Source organism: Electrona antarctica, assembly GCF_951216825.1.
Source record: "Electrona antarctica genome assembly, contig: scaffold_41, whole genome shotgun sequence".
Lineage (NCBI taxonomy): Eukaryota > Metazoa > Chordata > Actinopteri > Myctophiformes > Myctophidae > Electrona > Electrona antarctica.
In genome coordinates, this window is record NW_027638439.1 from 734,804 (window position 1) to 761,257 (window position 26,454).

A 26,454-nucleotide genomic window follows, 5' to 3' on the forward strand; every position below is an offset into this window, starting at 1 on the left:
TTATAGTGTTTAGACTGATGCTAGGTTCATGGTTTACTACAGTATGATCCTAGATCACTGAGACACTACACTGTCTCTATACATTTGATGAATGTGCTTACCTTGCTTACTGTAAGTTGCTCTGGATAAAGAGCGTCTGCTAAATGCCTAAATAGTAAAAAGCAAAGTGCTTGAAACTTACTGAGATCTATGTGGTCTTCAGGTTCCTGTTTAAGGTGGTCTTCAGGTTCCTGTTTAAGGTGGTCTTCAGGTTCCTGTTTAATAGAAACAGTGGTGTCTGGAGGACTGATCTTCAGCAGACTGGACTCCACACACTGGTCTGGAATTAAGGAATACAATAAGGACTTTAACAATGAGGATTTTGATGTGACCTGGATAAGGAATTTATATGACGTGTCGTGGCCATTTACAGACGTGTCGATCTATTTTACTCTTTTACTTTTTCAATCAGTTGACAGGAGAGCTCACACATGTGTGAACCGAGTGGTGCATAACTGTGGTGTTCCCCGGAACTTCCAGACCCACAGGAACGCGCCCATGTTGGCGTTCCGGTTCCGGCGAGCCCCCCCGTGTCTGAAACGGTCGAGAAATGACAGAGTTACTGTGTGGTGATCCCCGGGGTCCCTCTACTGTACTGTCACACGCAAAATCATATATACAGTTAATATGCGACACTTGGTGGTGAAAATCAACCAAATGCTATTGCTTGGACGGACCCAGCCAGCCAGGGACCCAGGGACACACAAAGCTCCGCAATGGAGTGGTTGCAACACTCAAAACTAAATAAATGTGTTAATCCGTACGCTGCAGCAGTAGGATGGCACTCTTCACTAGCCTCGCGTAGCCAGACGAATCTGCCATTGCAAAAATACAAATAAAGAAATAAAATCCATGCAGTGGTATTGTCTGCAAGGCTAAATGTCTATTCATAGTCCAGTTTTCGGTGAAGAGGTGACCACACCACGGTGGTCACCGCTCACACAACACATCTCAATGTTTTTACTAAATACCGTTTCGGTGGTCACCTCTTCACCGAAAACTGGACTATGAATAGGCCTCAACTCTTCACAGCCCAAAATAGTGAGCGGTTATTTTCACATAGGATTCTGTAGTCAACGCGGTCAGCTGCTCTTGTGCAATGCATGTCACTCGTCGTGTGCGCTGTTTTGTTTACTCCCTGACTTCCTGCTTGCCATAGTGTGTGCAGAGTTGACGGACAAGGTGATCGAGGGGAAAGGCTTCCGTGAGCCTATGGCACTTCTCGAATCATCTGTGCACACTATGTGCAAGCAGGACGTAATAACCGCACACACGGCGAGAGACGTGCACTAGATTAGAGCAGCACAGAGACACACACACACGTTCCCTCTACCATTTGGAAAAACATCTGATCTTTTTGAGTGGTGCTATATAGTCCCCACAGGAATCCGCAGAGAAAAAGTCTTGATTCCGCGGAGAACATTCCTAATTCAGCGGAGATCAATCCTTGATTGCGCGTGTAAGAGCCATGAATTGGTTTGGTTATGTTGATTATACATTGGTCAATGAAATGAGTAGGCTGTCACTGGTGTTGATGTGGATGATTGACGGGCATAGGGGCGGACCCAAGGTTCCCATTAACATCACCTGTTCACCTGCTGTGGACACAGAGAGAGGGGGTGTGTGGGACGCCATACTTTTTGTTGACCACTTTACACCGCTTTATTTTATTTACGTTGATTCTGTGGTTACTTTTGCTTTATGTTTGAGCACCCTTATGAGTTTTTACACTGCTTTAACCCCTTAAATGCAGTCCTTGGACCCAGCGAATTTCTTGTGTTTGCAGAGCGGAGCGCGTCTGACAATAAGTCCCATATGATCGCCTCTCAGCGACTTATAATTTAATCTCCTGCAGTCGCTTACAGCGCGCCTTAGTTAATATTCCGCGGACATTAACTTATTTAACCTAAATCAAGTTATCAAGCTATTTTTTTTAATAAGTCAAATCTTTCATGAAATAGATACAATTAATTGTAATTATGGATGCGTCATAATATTCAAATAATCGTTTTTGGGGATTGATTATAATTCATGTTTTAATTTGTTTTGGTTGCAAAGGTTGTCATTCATCTTGTTGCTCAAAGACAATCTCTGTCCTTCCACAGTAACAGTAACTACAGTTTAGACTAGAGGATACTTAATGTGGGAGTAATATTTATTCTTTTCTGCTTTAGCATTGTCAATTTGTCATTGTCAAGATTCTGGACCTTAGAGTATATATGAATAGAGATGGCACCCGGAGGAAACCCTGAGGCGAAATGGACATAGTGGCCGAATCTGGTATTGCAGCGCTGGGCCAAACACATGAACGCGCTCGTCCGTTGACTATCTTTTTTTTTTTTTTAGCAACTTAATGCACTTAATGCAAGTGGATGGGAGGAAAAATCCGGTGCCGTCTCTATTACTATATACTCCAAGTCTAAGGTCAGGACATGGATTGAGTTTCAGTAGGAACCATTTACACAGATTCCGTTTCAGAAGGAACCTATTAGAGGGCGCGCGTTTCGGTCCGTGCCTTATTTATGCCCCCTCTGAGTCAGGACATAAATAAATAGTGTTGTCAGACACCTCACCATGTACAAATCCTTATTATAGTACTACTGGTAGTAATAAGTAACTTTGTCATGTTATACGGACGCTCCGCGACCAGTTTTTTCTCCCGGAATTTTCCCCAGTAGAAAATTCTGGGAGTAAAAACGGGGGCATCCGTCTATTCCACAGACATTCTACTATTCCGCGCGGATGGTCGAGAATTCCACAGACGGCTTTGAAATCAGTGGTAAAATCCGCGATCGCGGAATCGCAGATTCCTGTGGGTACTACCTATAGACAGCTATGTGTATCCCTGGCTGGCTGGCTGGCTGTGTCCGAGCACGAAAATGGCGTTTGGTTGGTTTTCACCACGGGTCAAGCTGGACCCCAGGTGAGCGAGTGGGAGTGAGCGAGTGGCCGAGATTTTGGGTATTGGAATTTAGCTTTACGGTTCAGCATTGGTGAACTATGACCCGGCAGTGATAGGCACTAGCCAAAGGGAGGACAGATACACCCTGTGTTCACTCCACTGGGCGGGGTTTCATTCAGTGATCCACCAGCACTCCAAATGCAAGGCAGACGATGCAGAGCAAAAACAACACATGCACTCGGATTTCAATCAATTTAAACCTCTTTATTTGTGGTGAATGGCCTGAATACGTAGCACTGTTTACCCCATCCGGATAGCTTAGGTTAAAACAAAAAAAAACACAAAAAAAATCAACAGGAAGTTATGCACAACTTTCACACAAGGGCTCAGGACACTGGAAACAGGTGGATACAGGGGGATTATACTGATGGCCATGCCCTCTGGTTTAGCTAAATATTTCCCCTTGCTGTATGAGTGCTCATTTGTCTTTTTAGAGTACTCAACTGACCAAAGGCTTTGCTACAAACATTACAAGTGAAGGGCTTTTCTCCGGTATGAGTCCTCATGTGTGTTTTTAGAGTACGCAACTCAGCAAAGGCTTTGCTACAAACTTTACAAGTGAAGAGCTTTTCTCCGGTATGAGTCCTCATGTGTTTTTTTAGATTACTCAACTGACCAAAGGCTTTGCTACAAACATTACAAGTGAAGGGCTTTTCTCCGGTATGAGTCTTCATGCGTCTTTTTAGAGTACTCAAGTCGCAATAGGCTTTGCTACAAACATTACAAGTGAAGGGCTTTCCTCCGATATGGGTCCTCATGTGTGATTTTAGGTGATGGTTTTGCCCAGGAGGAAACCCTGAGGCGAAATGGACATAGTGGCCGAATCTGGTATTGCAGCGCTGGTCCAAACACATGAACGCGCTCGTCCGTTGACTATCTTTTTTACCAGCTGATTCGAAGAATCGGGCTGGTCTATATTAGCATGGGAAACTTGCAACACTGCTAGTCGACCATAGATCATTCTGCTGAGTGTTGCCAAGTCTGCATATTTCCAGCCAAGTCTGCATATATTTCCATCCAGCCTAACGTGGAGGCTGCTTAGCTTATTTCTGTCACGACAGTTGGCAACACTGGCAACCATACTGCCGAGTACTTCTTGCTGAGTGTTGCCAAGTCTGCATATTTCCTGCCTGCATATTTCCAGCCTAACGTGGAGGCTGCTTAGCTTATTTCTGTCACGACAGTTGGCAACACTGGCAACCATACTGCCGACTACTTCTTGCTGAGTGTTGCCAAGTCTGCATATTTCAAAAGCCCACAAAAAACACCTTTCAACACACTACTTACACACACTCCAACTCGCTTATAATTCGCGGACCTGGCAACACTGCCTCCCCTCGCGCCATTGGCTCAGACGCACACGCACACGCACACGCACACACACACACACACACACTCACACACACACACACACACACACACACACACACACACACACATGCCTGGAAGCCACCGCCCACTGTGATCTCTCCTCAGGAGAAGAGAAAGAGAAAGAGAAACAGCGGAGGAGGAGGAATTGTCGCCTCACGATTTCGCTTATTCCTTCGAAATCTCTGTATATAAAATATAGCTAACTCATCGAAACTCTTAGTTACATCAATATTGTTCTTCGCCAATAGTTGGTTTGTGCCAAAGTATTACGATTATAGAATTTGCATTGGCCAATTCCATTGCCACGCACATTCACACACATCGCGGTGGTTTGACCCAGAGCCAACTCATAGAAGAGTTACGACATTGAGGGGGCAGAAACCGAGCGCTCGAGCGCTGTTCATGCAGGATGAACTGAACAGTTTCGGGAGACAAACACAGCAGTTACTTTTGCACCATGCTAATGCCTGCTAAAGCTAATGTTGACAGCCTGTGTGTGTGCGTGCTTGCAGCTATGCCTTGCAGGAGAGAGAGGCAGGCGGAGCGGAGGGGTCTCGTCTCGCGCAGCGTGTGTGTGGAGTTTATGCTTTGAAAATTTCTGCCCTCTTCCATGGCATTTGCAACAAAAAAAACATTCTCCCATGTTGATAAGAGTATTTTGAAAAGCACTAAAGCAGTGGTTCTGAACCTGTGGCCTGGGGACCACCAGGTGGTCCCCAGCTACATGATGGAGACTTGGTAACCAAATGAACCCTTAGAGATCTTTCACTCTTGCGAGTACAATTAAACCAAGTGGGTCCTTTTGGTTCAATTTCACACTCAACAGCTGAAAATTTGTTAAACATCTGCATTACTTCTACACAATTTGAGAATGTAGCCAACTTAATTTCATCAACATTGGCCTGTTATCTCTCCTAATGGTACCAACATCAATACAGTTCTTTAGTTTGGGTCTGGAAGGCTAAATGTCATCAAATGGTGGTCCGTGGCTCAAATGCAGAATAAATAATGGGCCTTGATATGACAAATCTTGACAACCACTGATTTAAGGTATATTTAGAACGGATACAAATATGCGATTAATTTGCGATTAACTATGGACAATCATGTGATTAATCGCAATTACATATTTGAATCGATTGACAGCCCTATTATTATATAAGACAGAGGCAACAATTGTGCAAATAGCCAATCCACAAGTTCACAACGACCTTGGACATCTGCTATTTCACAACATTTATCTGTGGAACCATTCTGTTGCTTGTCTGGGTGGGGGGGTCCCCAGTTCAAATATGATTACTTTGGCGGGTCACAGCCTGAAAAGGCTCCTAAAATTGCTAGCCTACCACCTTGATATTACCAAAAAAATTGTTGTAACTTGTTGCCTTATCTAACTATTCATTGATTCACTCCCAAAATCCATTTGGCAAAAACAAAAAAATCACACCTGTGAAGTGTGGGGCGCTCACTTCGCATTCTCTCATGTTGGGCTAGTTGGTGTCAAGGTGATGGATGTTTGCTCAGCAGTTGCTGACGTCTGCTCAGGAGGTTTGAGTGTTTACTCAGACCGAAAACAAATTAGAGGGAACATTGCCGCGGACCACCGCACCAACCTCTGCAGGGACCCCCCTTATATTAAACACACATCTATACGGAAGCTGCTGGTTATTATTCATATTGAATCAATTCTTGAATTGAATTGATTGAATATAAGGGGGGTCCCTGCGGAGGTTGGTGCGGTGGTCCGCGGCAATGTTCCCTCTAATTTGTTTTCGGTCTGTTAAATCAAGCTACAGACAACACATTCCAAATAACCTCCATTTCCTCTAATGACTTGATAGTCACTAATGTTTGGCTCCATTTTGTACTAGGCTACACTCACCTGGACAGATCCTGTTGTTGTTTACACACACACACACACACACACACACACACACACACACACACACACACACACACACACACACACACACACACACACACACACACACACACACACACACACATAAACAGACACAGATATATACATTTCAGATAATAGCACAATTCTGAAGATTGTAATCAGCTGGTAATTAATTGATTTGAATCAATTCTTGTTTTTTTTTTAGCAACTTAATGCACTTAATGCAAGTGGATGGGAGGAAAAATCCGGTGCCGTCTCTATTACTATATACTCCAAGTCTAAGGTCAGGACATGGATTGAGTTTCAGTAGGAACCATTTACACAGATTCCGTTTCCGAAGGAACCTATTAGAGGGCGCGCGTTTCGGTCCGTGCCTTATTTATGCCCCCTCTGAGTCAGGACATAAATAAATAGTGTTGTCAGACACCTCACCATGTACAAATCCTTATTATAGTACTACTGGTAGTAATAAGTAACTTTGTCATGTTATACGGACGCTCCACGACCAGTTTTTTCTCCCGGAATTTTTCTACTATTCCGCGCGGATGGTCGAGAATTCCACAGACGGCTTTGAAATCAGTGGTAAAATCCGCGATCGCGGAATCGCAGATTCCTGTGGGGACTACCTATAGACAGCTATGTGTATCCCTGGCTGGCTGGCTGGCTGTGTCCGAGCACGAAAATGGCGTTTGGTTGGTTTTCACCACGGGTCATGCTGGACCCCAGGTGAGCGAGTGGGAGTGAGCGAGTGGCCGAGATTTTGGGTATTGGAATTTAGCTTTACGGTTCAGCATTGGTGAACTATGACCCGGCAGTGATAGGCACTAGCCAAAGGGAGGACAGATACACCCGGGCTGCGTTCGAATTGCTAGGGTTGTTCCCTACTCCCTACTCCCCATACGGGGACCCAGACTCAGTGGACTCAAATAGTGATTAATTCGGACAATACTCCCTGTATGGGGAGCACCGACTCTGACGTCAATATCGGTAGAGGGCGCTATAGGTCCGCGGGTTCATGTACTTTTTATTTACATTGTAATCCCCCATAGGGTTCAGATCACCTCATAAAGAACTGTATGAAAAATAAACAAATCATCCCGGCCGTTTCACTCATTTGGATATGAAGAATCAACTGACTACAAAAAATCAGTCAAAACGCTGCTGCTGAAATGATGATAAAAAGGTTATTCTTTTAAAATAACATAGGCCTATGATTATTATCAATACATTAATATTATATCCATTATCCAGCAATATGAAAACAGTGCACCACCTTGACAATATGAAAATATCAGCTGCATGATTATGAACCCCCGCTAATCCTGGGGGGGGGGGGGGGTTCAGAAAAAATAGCCGATCTATAAGCAACGCGACGTCCGTATTGTGAGCTTGTAGATCGGGTACTTTTGGTAAAGAATTAAAGTTGTAATGTATTTAGCGCAATTCAATGCAATAATGTTAGGTAACATATATTTTTTAATGTCAGGAATTAATTAACATTAATAAAACATATGTTCGGAGACACAATTAATGTCTCACATGCATGTACAAAATATATATTGGACTTCAGCACATAGCTTTACAACCTCACCAACCTTAATCCAAAAACTATTCAAATATAAGGCCTTCTACACTACAGCAAGCAACTCATTCCTCTCCTTAGTCATGCGCTGGGCCTGGGTGATATGAATGAATCAGATTAGTAATACTATTGCAAATGCAAATGAATTGTTTTATTATAAATAAATAAAACAAAACAATTGCAAATAAATGCACAGATCATTTGTCTCGAGATCTGTAGCTTCGAGATCCACCAGGGAAGAAAAGAGAGGGGAAACGAAAGTTTAAAACGTACATTTGTGTTGATTTCTTTCGCTGGTTCAACTTCTGCCTCTTCTGAGTTGGAGCGCAATAAACGCATGCATGCAGAAGCAGCGCACGTGCGCGCAAAAGCGTGCATGTGCGTTCAAGAGCGAGCTTGCGCAATGCATTATGGGGCAGATTTGCTTCGCTGTGTTTTTGTAGTGACCATCGGATGGTCCCTACAATTCCCGGTGCATTGTGGGATACTTCAGTCCACTACATTAGGGTGCAAAAATGCTCACTACATATTCGGACACTATAACAAAATGGCGGAACCCCAAAGTAGTGCACTATATGGGGCATAGGGAATGAATTCGAACGCAGCCCCTGTGTTCACTCCACTGGGCGGGGTTTCATTCAGTGATCCACCAGCACTCCAAATGCAAGGCAGACGATGCAGAGCAAAAACAACACATGCACTCGGATTTCAATCAATTTAAACCTCTTTATTTGTGGTGAATGGCCTGAATACGTAGCACTGTTTACCCCATCCGGATAGCTTAGGTTAAAACAAAAAAAAAACACAAAAAAAAATCAACAGGAAGTTATGCACAACTTTCACACAAGGGCTCAGGACACTGGAAACAGGTGGATACAGGGGGATTATACTGATGGCCATGCCCTCTGGTTCAGCTAAATATTTCCCCTTGCTGTATGAGTGCTCATGTGTCTTTTTAGAGTACTCGACTGACCAAAGGCTTTGCTACAAACATTACAAGTGAAGGGCTTTTCTCCGGTATGAGTCCTCATGTGTGTTTTTAGAGTACGCAACTCAGCAAAGGCTTTGCTACAAACTTTACAAGTGAAGGGCTTTTCTCCGGTATGAGTGCTCATGTGTTTTTTTAGATTACTCAACTGACCAAAGGCTTTGCTACAAACATTACAAGTGAAGGGCTTTTCTCCGGTATGAGTCTTCATGTGTCTTTTTAGAGTACTCAAGTCGCAATAGGCTTTGCTACAAACATTACAAGTGAAGGGCTTTTCTCCGGTATGGGTGCTCATGTGTGATTTTAGGTGATGGTTTTGCCCAGGAGGAAACCCTGAGGCGAAATGGACATAGTGGCCGAATCTGGTATTGCAGCGCTGGTCCAAACACATGAACGCGCTCGTCCGTTGACTATCTTTTTTACCAGCTGATTCGAAGAATCGGGCTGGTCTATATTAGCATGGGAAACTTGCAACACTGCTAGTCGACCGTAGATCATTCTGCTGAGTGTTGCCAAGTCTGCATATTTCCAGCCAAGTCTGCATATATTTCCAGAAAATGACGTTTGGTTGGTTTTCACCACGGGTCAAGCTGGACCCCAGGTGAGCGAGTGGGAGTGAGCGAGTGGCCGAGATTTTGGGTATTGGAATTTAGCTTTACGGTTCAGCATTGGTGAACTATGACCCGGCAGTGATAGGCACAAGCCAAAGGGAGGACAGATACACCCTGTGTTCACTCCACTGGGCGGGGTTTCATTCAGTGATCCACCAGCACTCCAAATGCAAGGCAGACGATGCAGAGCAAACACAACACATGCACTCGGATTTCAATACATGTAAACCTCTTTATTTGTGTTGAATGGCCTGCATACGTAGCACTGTTTACCCCATCCGGATAGCTTAGGTTAAAACAAAACAAAACCAAAATAAATCAACAGGAAGTTATGCACAACTTTCACACAAAGGCTCAGGACACTGGAAACAGGTGGATACAGGGGGATTATACTGATGGCCATGACCTCTGGTTCAGCTAAATATTTCCCCTTGCTGTATGAGTCCTACTGTGTTTTCTTAGAGTACTGCTGTCACCAAAGGCTTTGCTACAAACATTACAAGTGAAGGGCTTTTCTCCGGTATGAGTCCTCATGTGCGTTTTTAGAGCACTCAACACACCAAAGGCTTTTCTACAAACAGTACAAGTGAAGGGCTTTTCTCCGGTATGAGTTCTCATGTGTTTTTTTAGACTACTCAACAAAGCAAAGGCTTTGCTACAAACATTACAAGTGAAGGGCTTTTCTCCGGTATGAGTTCTCATGTGTGTTTTTAGAGTACTCAACTGACCAAAGGCTTTGCTACAAACTTTACAAGTGAAGGGCTTTTCTCCGGTATGAGTTCTCATGTGTTTTTTTAGAGTACTCAACTGACCAAAGGCTTTGCTACAAACTTTACAAGTGAAGGGCTTTTCTCCAGTATGAGTTCTCATGTGTGTTTTTAGATTACTCAAGTCGCCAAAGGCTTTGCTACAAACTTTACAAGAGAAGGGCTTTTTTCCTGTATGAGTCATCATGTGTCTTTTTAGACTTCCCTCATGATTAAACATTTTGCGTGACTTCAGTGTGTTTAAAGGTGACTGATCTACACTGGGCTGCCACTCATCACTGTCTTCAGTGATGTCAGATTCTGAACAGTGTGAAGAGAGGAGCTGCTCATCACTAGCTGGTTGTGATGTTCCACCGTCCTCTACATCAGCTTGTGTTTTCATGTGTTCAGTTGAGGTGCTGGCTACAGGCTCTGTGTCTCTGTTCTCACCATCATCATGTTCACTTTTCACTGCTAGTAATGTCAGCATTGGACTATCAACCTCTTCTGGTCTTTGAAGTAGCTCCTCCTGCTCATCTGTAATGTGTGGAGGCTCTGGTTCCTCCTGGACCAGACTGGAGCTCCTCTCCTCTTCAGAGGAAACCTCTTTACACACATAGCGGTGCAGGACGTCTAGAGAAAATACAGGGAGGTGCAGGACGTCTAGGAAAAAGACACAATGAGAAACGGTAAAGGTTTGATTTTATTTGTTTCATGCAGTGTTTCCTGACTTTCCTCTGTTACATGAAAAGCTAGTGCACACAGTAGTACGCAGGTGCAGTTCTCAACAATGGAAAATAAAGTATTCAAATCGGTTAAAAAAGCTTGGTTGTTTTTATTGCGCTCTAAATTCCCTAATGAATGATGGAAACACTGAATATATCGGCCCTTAGACTTACCCCTTCAGACTCCATCTTAGTCGTAGCACATGACTAGTCTTTACGACCAGGCAGTCTTATGCAGAGGATAAAATGTAATTTAGATAGCATGTTATTTAGACAGATGCTAGGTTCATTTGTTGACCTGGCATCCTACAGTTTGTCTAGTTTCAATGTACAGATTATTTATTGTGTGATATTATAGTGTTTAGACTGATGCTAGGTTCATGGGTTACCTACAGTATGATCATACATCACCTTGCTTACTGTAAGCATCACAGTAAGCATCACTGAGACACTAGCCTGAGTTAATGTGTTAGGTTTCTGGTCTAGAGGGGCGGGTCGTGGCTTAGATTTGCGCATGCCCTGATTGGTTCAGGGCGGCCTGTCCATCAGCCCCGGCCCCTCCTCTCCCCCCCAGTGCAGCACTATGTCACATAATTTAGAGCGATGCCCACCCTGAAGGCCTGATTCCCACTCCTAAACCAGAGCGGCCAATGCGTTCCCCCAGGCTTTCATTTTTTGCGCCGACGAAAATGAAAGCCTGGGTACCGAGGCTACTGAGACACTACACTGTCTCTATACATTTGATGACTTAAATTGCTCTGGATAAAGAGTGTCTGCTAAATGCCTAAATAGTAAAAAGTAAAGTGCTTTAAACTTACTGAGATCTATGTGGTCTTCAGGTTCCTGTTTAAGGTGGTCTTCAGGTTCCTGTTTAAGGTGGTCTTCAGGTTCCGGTTTAAGGTGGTCTTCAGGTTCCTGTTTAATAGAAACAGTGGTGGCTGGAGGACTGATCTTCACCTGCAGACTGGACTCCACACACTGGTCTGGAATGAAGGAATACAAACAATGAGGACATGGATAAGGACTTTATATGATAAAGGACACGAATAATGGCTTCAATTAGGGATGTTAAACGACTCATATTGGGCGAGTCGACGTGTCGTGGCCATTTACAGACGTTTCAATCTATTTTACTTTTTCAATCAGTTGACAGGAGAGCACAACTGTGCATTGACTGCACAGGCCCCAATGTTAATACAAAATCACACCCGTGTGAACCGAGTGGTACAAAACTGTGTGGGCGTCCCCGGAACTTCCAGACCCACAGGAACGCGCTCAGGGTGGCGGGCCGGTTCCGGCGAGCCTCGGATTTCAATCAATTTAAACCTCTTTATTTGTGGTGAATGGCCTGAATACGTAGCACTGTTTACCCCATCCGGATAGCTTAGGTTAAAACAAAAAAAAACACAAAAAAAATCAACAGGAAGTTATGCACAACTTTCACACAAGGGCTCAGGACACTGGAAACAGGTGGATACAGGGGGATTATACTGATAGCCATGCCCTCTGGTTCAGCTAAATATTTCCCCTTGCTGTATGAGTGCTCATGTGTCTTTTTAGAGTACTCGACTGACCAAAGGCTTTGCTACAAACATTACAAGTGAAGGGCTTTTCTCCGGTATGAGTCCTCATGTGTGTTTTTAGAGTACGCAACTCAGCAAAGGCTTTGCTACAAACTTTACAAGTGAAGGGCTTTTCTCCGGTATGAGTGCTCATGTGTTTTTTTAGATTACTCAACTGACCAAAGGCTTTGCTACAAACATTACAAGTGAAGGGCTTTTCTCCGGTATGAGTCTTCATGTGTCTTTTTAGAGTACTCAAGTCGCAATAGGCTTTGCTACAAACATTACAAGTGAAGGGCTTTTCTCCGGTATGGGTCCTCATGTGTGATTTTAGGTGATGGTTTTGCCCAGGAGGAAACCCTGAGGCGAAATGGACATAGTGGCCGAATCTGGTATTGCAGCGCTGGTCCAAACACATGAACGCGCTCGTCCGTTGACTATCTTTTTTTTTTTTTAGCAACTTAATGCACTTAATGCAAGTGGATGGGAGGAAAAATCCGGTGCCGTCTCTATTACTATATACTCCAAGTCTAAGGTCAGGACATGGATTGAGTTTCAGTAGGAACCATTTACACAGATTCCGTTTCAGAAGGAACCTATTAGAGGGCGCGCGTTTCGGTCCGTGCCTTATTTATGCCCCCTCTGAGTCAGGACATAAATAAATAGTGTTGTCAGACACCTCACCATGTACAAATCCTTATTATAGTACTACTGGTACTTTTTAGATTACACAACTGACCAAAGGCTTTGCTACAAACATTACAAGTGAAGGGCTTTTCTCCGGTATGGGTCCTCATGTGTGATTTTAGGTGATGGTTTTGCCTAAAGCCTTTTCTACAAACTTTACATGTAAAGGACTTTTCCCCTGTATGAGTCCTCATGTGTGTTTTTAGAGTACGCAACTCAGCAAAGGCTTTGCTACAAACTTTACAAGTGAAGGGCTTTTCTCCTGTATGAGTCATCATGTGTGATTTTAGGTGACCCTTTTGCCTAAAGCCTTTTCTACAAACTTTACAAGTAAAGGACTTTTCTCCTGTATGAGTCATCATGTGTCTTTTTAGACTTCCCTCATGATTAAACATTTTGCGTGACTTCAGTGTGTTTAAAGGTGACTGATCTACACTGGGCTGCCACTCATCACTGTCTTCAGTGATGTCAGATTCAGAACAGTGTGAAGAGAGGAGCTGCTCATCACTAGCTGGTTGTGATGTTCCACCGTCCTCTACATCAGCTTGTGTTTTCATGTGTTCAGTTGAGGTGCTGGCTACAGGCTCTGTGTCTCTGTTCTCACCATCATCATGTTCACTTTTCACTGCTAGTAATGTCAGCATTGGACTATCAACCTCTTCTGGTCTTTGAAGTAGCTCCTCCTGCTCATCTGTAATGTGTGGAGGCTCTGGTTCCTCCTGGACCAGACTGGAGCTCCTCTCCTCTTCAGAGGAAACCTCTTTACACACAGGGCGGTGCAGGACGTCTAGAGAAAATACAGGGAGGAGCAGGACGTCTAGGAAAAAGACACAATGAGAAACGGTAAAGGTTTGATTTTATTTGTTTCATGCAGTGTTTCCTGACTTTCCTCAGTTACATGAAAAGCTAGTGCACACAGTAGTACGCAGGTGCAGTTCTCAACAATGGAAAATAAAGTATTCACATCGGTTAAAAAAGCTTGGCTGTTTTTATTGCGCTCTAAATTCCCTAATGAATGATGGAAACACTGATGGACCAGATTACTGATGTTTTAACTGAACCCTAGTCCGATTCATGGTACATTCAGATTGATCTAGTCCGATTCATGGTACATTCAGATTGATCTAGTCTGATTCATGGTACATTGAGATTGACCCAGGAGTCCATGCATCGATGCAAATCACATTGTTAATGTTAAAACCGATTACCGATTCATCGGTTCATCTTCACATCCTTAGTACCGACACATTTTCACCCCTGATGATAGCTATACAAGAGATCAGAATAAAATACACATTTCTGCCATAACCCTTAGGCGCGATTCATACTCCTATTTTAGAGCCGAATGGGGGTGGGGGGGGTATGAATCGGCCCTTAGACTTACCCCTTCAGACTCCATCTTAGTCGTAGCACATGACTAGTCTTTACGACCAGGCAGTCTTATGCAGAGGTTAAAATGTAATTTAGATAGCATGATATTTAGACAGATGCTAGGTTCATTTGTTGACCTGGCATCCTACAGTTTGTCTAGTTTCAATGTAGAGATTATTTATTGTGTGATATTATAGTGTTTAGACTGATGCTAGGTTCATGGTTTACCTACAGTATGATGCTAGATCACTGAGACACTACACTGTCTCTATACATTTGATGAATGTGCTTACCTTGCTTACTGTAAGTTGATACTAGATCACTGAGACACTAGCCTGAGTTAATGTGTTAGGTTTCTGGCCCACCCTGAAGGCCTGATTCCCACTCCTAAACCAGAGCGGCTTATGCGTTGCCCCAGGCTTTCATTTTTTGCACCGACGAAAATGAAAGCCTGGGTACCGAGGCTACTGAGACACTACACTGTCTCTATACATTTGATGAATGTTCTTACTTAAATTGCTCTGGATAAAGAGTGTCTGCTAAATGCCTAAATAGTAAAAAGTAAAGTGCTTTAAACTTACTGAGATCTATGTGGTCTTCGGGTTCCTGTTTAAGGTGGTCTTCAGGTTCCTGTTTAAGGTGGTCTTCAGGTTCCTGTTTAATAGAAACATTGGTGGCTGGAGGACTGATCTTCACCTGCAGACTGGACTCCACACACTGGTCTGGAATGAAGGAATACAAACAATGAGGACTTTATATGATAAAGGACACGAATAATGGCTTCAATTAGGGATGTTAAACGACTCATATTTGGCGAGTCGACGTGTCGTGGCCATTTACAGACGTGTCAATCTATTTTACTTTTTCAATCAGTTGACAGGAGAGCACAACTGTGCATTGACTGCACAGGCCCCAATGTTAATACAAAATCACACCCGTGTGAACCGAGTGGTACAAAACTGTGTGGGGGTCCCCGGAACATCCAGACCCACAGGAACGCGCTCAGGGTGGCGGGCCGGTTCCGGCGAGCCGCCCCGCGTCCGAAACGGTCGAGAAATGACAGTTACTGTGTGGTGATCCCTGGGGGTCCCTCTACTGTACTGTACTGTACTGTCACACCCAAAATCATCATATATACAGTTAATATGTGACACTTGGTGGTGAAAACCGACCTAACGCTATTTCCGTGCTCGGACGGACCCAGCCAGCCAGCCAGGGACCCAGGGACACACAAAGCTCCGCCATGGAGTGGGTGCAACACTCAAAACTAAATAAATGTGTTAATCCGTACGCTACAGCAGTAGTAGTAACATAATCTTCACTAGCCTCGCGTAGCCAGACGAACCTGCCATTGCAAAAAAGAATCCATGCAAAATCCATGCAGCGGTATTGGACGCGAGGCCAACTCTTCACAGCCCAGCCTTCAAAATAGTGAGCGGTTATTTTCACATAGGACTCTGTCGTCAACGCTGTCAGCTGCTCTTGTGCAATGCATGCCACTCGTCATGTGCAAGGTTTTGTTTACTCCCTGTGTGCAGAGTTGACGGCCAAGGTGATCGAGGGGAAAGTCTTCCAGGAGCCTATGGCACTTCTCGAATCATCTTGGTCGTCATCTGTGCACACTATGTGCAAGCAGGAAGTAAAAACCGTGCAGAACCGCGACGTGTACGTGTCTAGATGTACTAGACTAGAGCAGTACAGAGACACACACTACGTTCCCTCTACCATTTGGAAAACATCTCATCTTTTTGAGTGGTGCAACCACTCCTCCTATAGACAGCTATTTGTGTCCCTGGCTGTGTCCGAGCACGAACATGGCGTTCGGATGGTTTTCACCACCAAGTGTCACGTTGCGCGCGCACGCACACACGCACACACGAAAGCAAAACTATAGATATTCTGGCCCTCATTTATCAATTGAGTGTAAAATCTGCCCCAAATTCGAGTGTCGGATTCGTAGTACACCCACGTCGGGTCGGCATTTATAAAGTGATCGCAGACAGCTGATCCTTCCTAATTTAATTCCTAGCAGTGATAAATGTGGCGGCTGAAATCAATCTGGCACGCCCTATGAAATCAAGCCTCGCCCTGGTTTTTGCGACATGAACAACTGCAATACGACCTGGAAACCATGGTTACAGGGGGAAAAAAAGTTTCACTCGCTTGCCTAAGTTGCCTTGCTGCCCCCTCCCATACACACACACACAGACGCACGCACGCACACGCAACTTGTTGTATCTTAAATAAATAAACCTGCATGAATTAAATAAAGCTGTAGGACTACCCTGTCTGTTTCTCCTCTCGCTTCCCTTGCTGCCCGCCTCACCCCCCCGCACGCACGCACGCACATATCGCAATTTGCAAGCAACTGTCACTGTGTTGTTAGTTGTATATTCAATTATTAAAGTCTTTATTAATTTAATATACAACAAGATATATTAGTGAACGAAAACCTGAACCTGTGAACCGAGGAGGAGATTGCACATACTGTAACTCCAGAAAGACATCGGCCTGCTGTAGATTAGGCTACAGTAGGCTACCCATGTTGGGACTCTCCGCGCTGCAGCACTGCACTATACTCTCCAACGTCCCGTCATGGAAATATTTCAGCACAGACAGCCCAAATCCTTGCATGTATGCGCTCATCATGCGACACACTGTTTAAATGGCTTACGCATCTAACTTGCAACATTGTTTTTAAATGCGCGATTTTAATTGCTTGCTTGTAAAGTTGGAAATCTCCTACTAATTTCATATGACACAAAGACACATCGTATTCCTTTACTTTTTTTTTCTTTTTTACATTTAGCCCATATACATACCTATACAGTTTTATATAAACATTTTAGGAGTGAATACATATGTTTCGATGCCTGTGACAGCCTCTCAGCTGGTCAAACAATGCTGCTCCGCTGTTCTACGACAGAAAAACAGCCGAGGACAAAGCGTACGACAGCTCCCGATTTTTGTCTTGGCTCAAGTTCAAATTCAAACGTTCAAATCGTAAATTCCGAAAATTGCGGTAATTTCGGCGTACACCCATATTTTGGCGTACGCACGGTTGATAAATGAGGGCCTAGGTCTGAGATGGAAAGTGATTTTAACATTTATAAACATATTAAATTTATGGTGGTCTGGATGTTCCGTGGACCCTCACACGGAGTTGCACCACTCACTTCACACATTTTTTCTTATAATGTTTTTGAACAATACATCAAATATATATATGTAATTATTTATAATAAAAAACTTTTTGGGATTTTGATTTTTTTAAGTTGAGATGAGCACGCGTCAAAAATGGAAAATCTATATTCAATCTCTGTACCATCTTTGACTTGTTTAGCCATGGGTCGACAGGGATTAGTTCGGGTGGTCTGATCTCCGCCTCGATCCCCTCACGTCAAAAAAGCTCTCAATGTTTACAAGTTGACTTGATGAGAAGACGTGTGGACATGGAACCAGAGAGAGGAAAAAACACCACGAGAGTGAATTGACGAGTGATCAGGCACACGTGTGTTCTCTCCTCAGTGAATAAATAGTGATCAGGTAAACGTGTGTTCTCTCAGTAAATGAATAGCAGTTATGTTGCACACAGATCATGATATGCATCCGTCTAGTAGTCGGCGTGTTGTTATCTCCCTAGCCGAGCTAGCATGGGAGCAGCGCATTGACTGTCAGAGATATCAATTAAATAAACGCTGCATGGCTTTTGGGCGTCAGCTGACAAAATAACATATCCTTCAACATTCCAAAACACATGGAGGCTCTCTACCCGTGCATGGAAGCACATACAAAAAACGGTTCAGACCAAGCCTGAACCCACACACACAGCCAGTAGAGGGAGAAAAACAAATCACACGTGTGAAGTGATCATACATCATCACATTCCGGCCAATCACAATGGGCGTCCTCACTTTTCTGTACTCAATATGTACATTGCTCAGCCAATCAAATCACCGCTATGGGACCCGTACACACAGACACACAAAGCCGGGCATAAGAGGGGATAGCGCCCCTCAAAAAACGGACATACAAGCTGGCTGTCAACTAAGGATGTGACGGTTTTCGGTTCAGACTCAGCGGACCCCATATAGCTGGCCTGGTAGACACGCAGATGCGTGCAGATCACGATACAGTTTGTAAGAAAAAGTACAGTTTAATACGAATACAATGCTTAAAGAATTGAGCCCAAGAAGGCAAGAAAAACACTATGGCTTGTTTCCATTTGTGTGAGCATTGAAAAATAAAGACAAATGTGTGAAATCTCAAGCTGTCACTCTGTTGTCCAAATTATGGTTTTTACGTCTATGGAAAAAACGAAAATGACTCAAGTGCGCCCTCAAAAAAAAAATCCCGGTTTTACCGGTTGAGTCGTTTTTTTATTGAATACCGTACCGGGTTGGTTTTTTTCAAACCGTGACATCCTTACTGTCAACTGCTTGTAGATCTGTTGTTGTGGGCACATAGAGGCACCCTGGATACATCAACGCAAAATTAACCCGATAAATCTGTCATAGTGAATGCGTTCAGTTCACGCCATGAGTCTAGAACTGTAAATGTTGTTGTTGTTGTGCGCTGTTTCCTTATTTATATCTGTCGCCACAGTGAGGCTGGAAAATGGTGACCGGAAATCTTGTTCTGAGCGAGTCTCCTCTAGTCTGTACCCGTGGTGTGCACACACAGATCCGACACACCAAAGGTCCGACATGCTGAATCAACGGTCGGACCCAGCTTTGTGTGTCTGTGTGTACCCCGGGAGGCATACTATGGTCCGACGGAGCATTGGTTCGACATGCGTCCGCACCTCGGACTAGCGCCTGCTCCCGTGCTTGCGGTTATGGTTAGGTTAGGGGTTAGGGGTATCGGATCAATGAATCGGCGTACCAAACACATGTAACCGTGTACCCCATAGCGATGATTTGATTGGCTGAGCAATGTACGTATTGAGGATAAAAAATCAGACCAGTCTGAAGTGAGTGGTGCAACAGCACCCCCTATTGGTACTCTAAACATCGGAACACAGGGACATAGTCACATAGGTTAGGACAGGGGTGCCCACACTTTTTTGACTTGAGGTCTACTTTTAAAATTGCCAGCTCAAGGTGATCTACCAACCAAAAAATAATTATCCCATTGCTTAAAATACTCAAAATATGTACCTATATGGCAAAATAAATAACATTAAGGCATTAGGACTGTTTCAAAAATCAATTCTATTTATTTACCTTTTCAGTTACCCCACATTGCAATGTTTTGTTAAAGTTACTCTTTGAAATAACATATTGCTCATAGAATGTTACAAATATTAAAAGTATCACACAAAAAAAGCATACACAATCACATGAAGCAATAAGGCACCACTCAACTCAAAGAGCACACTGAATAAAACAGCTCAGTTCTCAGTTGTAAGAACAGTCTCTTACTTCACTCAAGTGACTCATTACCACCAGTCGTCCGTCCGGATGACCAGTCTCTGTCAAATTATTATTCCTGCCTTATATAAACAAGTTTTAGCACTGATTGCTTGAAGCTCTCTGTCTTTCCCACTCTCTCTCTCTCTTGTTGACTGTCCCTGTGAAAACGACAAAAAGAAAGCAAGGCTAAGAAACCAAATCATATACACAACACATGCATCTTTAAACAACATTTCATTGCTCACTATCTTAAAAAGCAGCGCTATTCAGGACACACACACACACACACACACACACACGCGCTCAGATTCCTACCTTAATCAGATGACTGCTTGCACTGAATGGAGTCCGTCAGCGCTGCGTAATCCGGACAGTCACTGCTGACAGCTAGTCTTAAACAGGCCTCCAAATGATCGTCCGTCAACGTGGAACGATATTTGGACTTGATTATCTTCATGTGGGAAAACGCTGATTCACATAAATATGTGGAGCCAAATAACGCTGTGAGCGAGGCTGCACAAGTCCTGATGTTTGGGTACTTTTCCTCCACAAGTAAGTTCCAAAACTCTCCATCGCGGGCGCGCGACTTTAACTGTATGTCAGCCTGCAGTGCCATGATCTCATTCTCCGACGCTTGAATCTTGAAGAGTTCATGTTAAAAAGTGTTGATATTTTCGAGGCAATGGAATCGACAACATCAGTGTCTTCTCTGAAGCTATGCTATGCTATATGAACAATGATGGATAGATATCCCTTTAGTTTGTTTAACAACAGAACAGACCCGACGTTCCCCAGTCCCCACACTTGAAAACAAGGCACTGTATTGTGGGGGGTTTTAAAGCCGCCGGCGCGCCGCCGCCTGCCCGAGGCGAGGATTGTTTTTTTTTCATGGCAGGGCCAAGCGGTCTACCTGCGCAGCGCTTGCGATCGACTGGTCGACCGCGATCGACGTAATGGGCACCCCTGGGTTAGGAGATAGGGACAAAGCTGTTCCTTGGAGTTGTTGCACCACTCAAAAAGTGAGGACAGAAAAGTCCCTCCCCAACCCATCCTTAAAGTATTTGGATTGGCATTGGACAATCGCTTTTTGGGGTGGGATTTAGTGAAGGAATAATTGTGAATCAGAATGTGATGATGTATGATGATAAGAGTACCCCTCACATGTGTGTTTTTTTTCTAAGTTTGCTTTTGTTGTGAAAAGGATAGAAAAATAAGTCGTTGGCTTAGTGAAGGTCGCTCTTATCATCATACAGTAACATAATTATACATTATATTCCGTGCTCAACCAATTAGTAAGAGCATTTTATATTCAAATCCAATCTGGGAACTAAATTGTTGCCAAGAAATGTCTTCACCAATGTGTTTCTAAAGGTGTCTAATACTAACAGTTTGAAACTAAACTCCCGTGGGAGATTTGAGTTATTAGCATAATGTGACCATAACATTACTATCCTATATAAGGCAAGGCAAAATTTCATCATTCTTTAAGTAGCATGTGATATATGAAACTAGGGGTTTTTCATGATTCTGAATCCATTCAAGCATTAGTTTTGCACTAAAAACACTCATTGTGCTAAATTCAGCCATATCCATTTGCCCAAATGTGCTGACCTCATCACATTTGTGATGACGGCTATGGCTGTTTTCCTCCCAAGGAGTGTTTTTTGTGCAAAACGAATGCTTGGAATGGATTCAGAATCATGAAAACCCCCTAGTTTTATATGTCACATGCTACTTAAAAGGATCCCTGGTTAATGAGACAAATATGCCTTAAAATATTAAGTACCCTCTAAAATTAAAATAAAATAATAAAAACACATTCAATATTTGATTTCTTTCATAAATAAAGAATCTTTCAGTCAATAGTGACTGCTCCTGTCGCAAGTTGATGATGTCATATGTCCATGTGTGGTCTAGCCCTATGGAATTATAGAATGCATATGCTAATAAAAAACAACTTAATACTTCCTAAAGTTAATATGAGCATCAAAGCAATATTTAAAATATTTTTTATTAGCACGTGCATTCCATATATTCCATAGGGCTGGACCACACATGAACATATGACATCAACTTGCGACAGGAGCAGTCCCTATTGAGTGAAAGATTCTCTATTTATGAAAGAAATACAATATTTAAGGTGTTTTTATTTTATTTCTTTAGTAATAGAGAATAGGGTCAAGTATAATGTTTTAAGACATATTTGTCTCATTAGCCAGGGATCCTTTTAAAGAATGATGAAATTTGGACTTTGTTGCCTTATATAGGTGTTATGGTCATGGTCACATATTATGCTAATAACTCAAATTTCCCACGGGAGTTGAATTTCAAACTTTTAGTACATATTATTAGACACTTTTAGAAACATATTAGTGAAGAAATTTCTTGGTAACGATTTAGTTCCAGATTTTCATAGGTTTCTCTTACTAAATCACATCGTCACAAAAAAAAATGTCATTCTGGTCAATCACTTTTGGGGTCGTCACTTTTCTGCCCTCACTTTTATCTTCAATATGTACTTTGCTCAGCCTATCAAATCATCGCTATGGGGTGATCACCAATCATCAGCCAATGTTTGTGCTCACACAAACCCAGAAAGCTGGGCATAGCAGGGGCTAACACCCCTAAAAATGTATGAATCCATGCAATGGGCCTCATGCGCCAACCGTTCTTAAGAGGAAATTTGTTCTTAGACCCACTTAGGAAGTTTTTAAGAAGGTTTTGGGATCCCTCAATCTTTTCTTAGCTGTGATTTGTTCGTAGGTAAGAACAGAATCTACGCACACTGTGGAGCACTCTTAGGGTGCCTTTTTCGTTCTTAAGTGCAATCTGAAAACATAAAGGGAAAACAGCGCCATCTGCATGATGCTCAAAGTTTGGTCTGAGGACCTCAAGGGGTCCTTGAGGAAGTTCCAGGCAGTCCACACCACTTTAATCCCATTTTATACTTTGAAAATAGCCAATAAACAAGCTCACAAACGCGTCCCATTACTGCCCATTTTGAGCTTGTAGATCGGCTATTTTCAAAACATTTTGATAAATCTTCAAAACATTACCCTAGCAGAAAATATTTTCATATGGGGGTCTGCAGAATGCATGTCAATTTGGGGGTCCTTGACATGAAAATGTTTGAGAACCACTGGTTTAGAGTTCACAACCCAACCCAAACAAACGCACCATACCCACCACATAACCCACACATAATGTATAAAATACATTCATGAATATTGAAAATATTAAAATATTGAAAATTTCTGTTCACTTCAGTACCTCCACAGTATTATTGATTTTTAATGTTTGGAGTCTGGTGTTCCACCATATTTAGACTTTAGTTTAGGTATTCTTGACTTCACTCAACTTTATTTCTATGTGTGAGGTCCTGTGAGCTGCAATCACACACAGGTGTGACTGCAGGCAAGGCCATGGAGTCATGCAAAACTACACCCACCTGGGTGAACACAGGTAGGAAAGTGAATTCCCAATGCCTTATATGGGATTGGTGGGGCGGTTCCCTATGGTAATTAGGATGCTAATTAGGATATGTGGGGCGTCTACCTATGATAATTTGAATGAACTGGCACACCCCTTCAAGTTACGAGGATTTGGATTCATCATCATAAGAACATGCTTACGAACAATTCTGCCTACTTAAGAACGTTTCATGAATCTGACTGGACTTATCTTAGGAATTCACTTAGGAAGAAATGTAAGAGGAAAAGTTAGGAACTTATTGGCGCATGAGGCCCAATGTTCTTTTATCACCAAAATAAACTACTACAAAACTATCTGCACACGATAATACAAATCTATAATCGATAATAAAAATCTTAAATTTTATCATGATTATTACTGAGGAACTATTATATGAAGATAGGTTGAAAAGTAGTGAAGTGGTCCTTTAAGTCAGGTTCAATCAGACAGACTAACTAGAAAAAGTGCCCTTCTGGGCACAGGTCTCCACCAGGAGGATGTTTTGTGTGTGCGTGTGTGTGTGTGTGTGTGTGTGTGTGAGACGCAGCTTGGCCTGTTGTAGCGCCACCATGAGGCTGATTTGAAAACTGTCAAGTGGCATTTCTTCCTCAGCCTAGTGGGAATATGCATGCACAGTTTCACCGCAATCGGACGCTGCGTTGAGTAATTGTGGCAAAATGTACAAAACGGGTACAAAGCGGGCTACTCATGAAAGGTTTAGAAGCCAATTGTAGGCAATGAAGGTGGATTATGAGAAATCAAACAAACGTGTCTTGATCACATGGCTATGGAGATCATGTGTACCGATTTGCGTGAAATTTGGATAAAATCTTTAGGAGTAATATTAGAAAATGTGTTTTACATATGTCGGCCTCCTGGTGGCGCTATAAAGAGCAGATGTGAAAAATTCCAGGCAAAGGTTTTTCCTTGGCCTCTAGGGAGTTGGCATACAAAGTTATCCACAGATCCGTGCAGTTAGAGGTAAAACACTTTTCGGCGAGTTATAGCGCCACCATGAGGCTGAGTTGAAAATGTTCACGTGGCATTTCTTTCTCGGCCTAGTGGGAATGTGCGTGCACAATTTCACGGAAATCACACGATGTGTCCATGATTTGCAGCATTTTGTTTGAAACTGAGCACTCCTGCAAACTTTGGAAGCCAATCTTAGGCAATCAGGATGGAGTCTGAGAAATCTGAAAGACCCGTTTCGTTGAATGGCTCTAGAGAGACTGTGTACCAATTTGCGTGATGTTTGGACAAAATCTGTAGGTGTACTGTCCAAAAACGTGTTTTGCACAAAGCGGCCTCCTGGTGGCGCTATAACAGGCCGTTCTGGAGCAGAGGTTCATCGTTGGCATCCAGGGAGTGTGTGTGCAAAATTTGACATCGACCGGGTTAACGGTGCCGGAGATTAGCTGTTCACAGACGGACACACACACACACACACACACGGACGGACGGAGTGCAAAACATATTGTCTCCACCAGGCCTCCCCATGCCTTCGGCCTGGTGGAGACAATTAGTAACTGGTAACTAACTAGTCTGTTGCATTTTCGTCAACAAAAACACTGTCTGGCGTCATAATGTAGCTGACCTTACTCTTAATAGATTAGAACTAATGAGGTGATTTAAAACAGTTGCAAAACGTGTCTACTAAACACACACACACACACACACACACACACACACTAACCTGCTCGGCGTAGTCTGATGTGTGGCTGTAGCATCACGTCCAGCAGTTTGTTCTGTTTCTCCATTGTTTCTAGTGTCTCCATCTCTCTCTGGAAAAGGTTGCACATGAACTCTCCCACCGCGCTGAGGCGCTCCAACACAAACACTCTGACATTAAGCGTCACACTACAAACATCAACACCACGCTGTTTGTCGAAAACACACAATATGTCCTCTCCCACCGACGTCATGTGTTCATTTATCTTCAGCCGTACAGACTCCATTTGACTCCTTTTAACTTTAGGAGACATCACCAACTGTAATATACTAATAAAATGTGTAAATCTCTCGGTTACTACTGAAATATACTAATAATTTGTCAAATGTATCGAGGATCAGTCACAAACAAAGAGGTTCCACAACTTCTCCCCTCGTCGATTCCACCATACCGGCCTAGAGTGTCAACAAATAGAATTACGCATTTACTTCCGGGTCAACGTGTTTACGAGCATGCGCAGCAAAGGATGCAGGCGCTGCTGCCTGTCGCCACATGGTGGAGGAGGTGTGTAACTGTTACTGAATACAACGATGGTGATTGATGATTGAAATTCTTTATAGGAATAATAACCCCTTGATGTCCTTTTCGAGGAGGTCCTAAACACAATACAATGTATTCACTTTAACAACAAAAAAGAAAGGAAAGGAAAACATTTAGACAACAAGACAAACTCCAAAAAAACAAATCAAAATCAACCAAAAAATACGTCCGAAACGGTTGAGAAAAGTTACCGTGTGGGGGTCCCTCTACTGTACTGTACTGTACTGTACTGTACTGTACTGTACTGTACTGTACTGTACTGTACTGTACTGTACTGTACTGTACTGTACTGTACTGGCACACCCAAAATCATCATATATACAGTTAATATATGTGCGTGTGTGTTTGTGTGTGTGTTAGGTTGCGCACACGTGGTGAAAAACAACCATGCTATTTTCGTGCTCATACACAGCTCCGTAAGGGAGTGGTTGCACCACTCAAAAATGCTGTGCAGGCACCCTGGGCAAGACCTACCCTGAAAAGACTATCAGCGGAAGTGGCGGAAGTGTTGCGTGTAAGATAACTACGTCACGCGGTGCGGCTGTGTTTACTAGTCCCCACCCAATGATCATTTCAGCGGGAATACATTTTCGGGAACACAACGCGGCGATTGGTCAAAAAACGTTAACTTCCGGGGGGGGTTACACGGCGGAAGTCCTGCCTTAGATAGCTTATTTGTCCTAGGTTGTGACCAGGCTCTTCTTTTTCGCAGTTAAGTGAGCCTGGGACCGAGGCTACTGTGCAGGTGATTCT

General features: G+C 43.2%; 1 protein-coding gene across 1 annotated transcript; it reads right to left on the reverse strand.

Moving 5' to 3' along the window:
- Window positions 1–292: 292 nt before the first annotated feature.
- Window positions 293–25,525, reverse strand: LOC306918090 (uncharacterized protein; the record flags this gene model as incomplete). The annotated part of the gene is made up of 7 exons (XM_079530978.1): window positions 25,126–25,525; window positions 15,129–15,269; window positions 13,781–13,993; window positions 11,746–11,910; window positions 10,653–10,865; window positions 440–573; window positions 293–319 (listed from the first exon to the last, which is right to left on the reverse strand). Exons 1-7 carry the CDS (start codon window positions 25,412–25,414, stop codon window positions 293–295), a joined length of 1,182 nt encoding a protein of 393 aa, XP_079387104.1. The 5' UTR covers window positions 25,415–25,525.
- Between the last annotated feature and the right edge of the window lie 929 nt (window positions 25,526–26,454).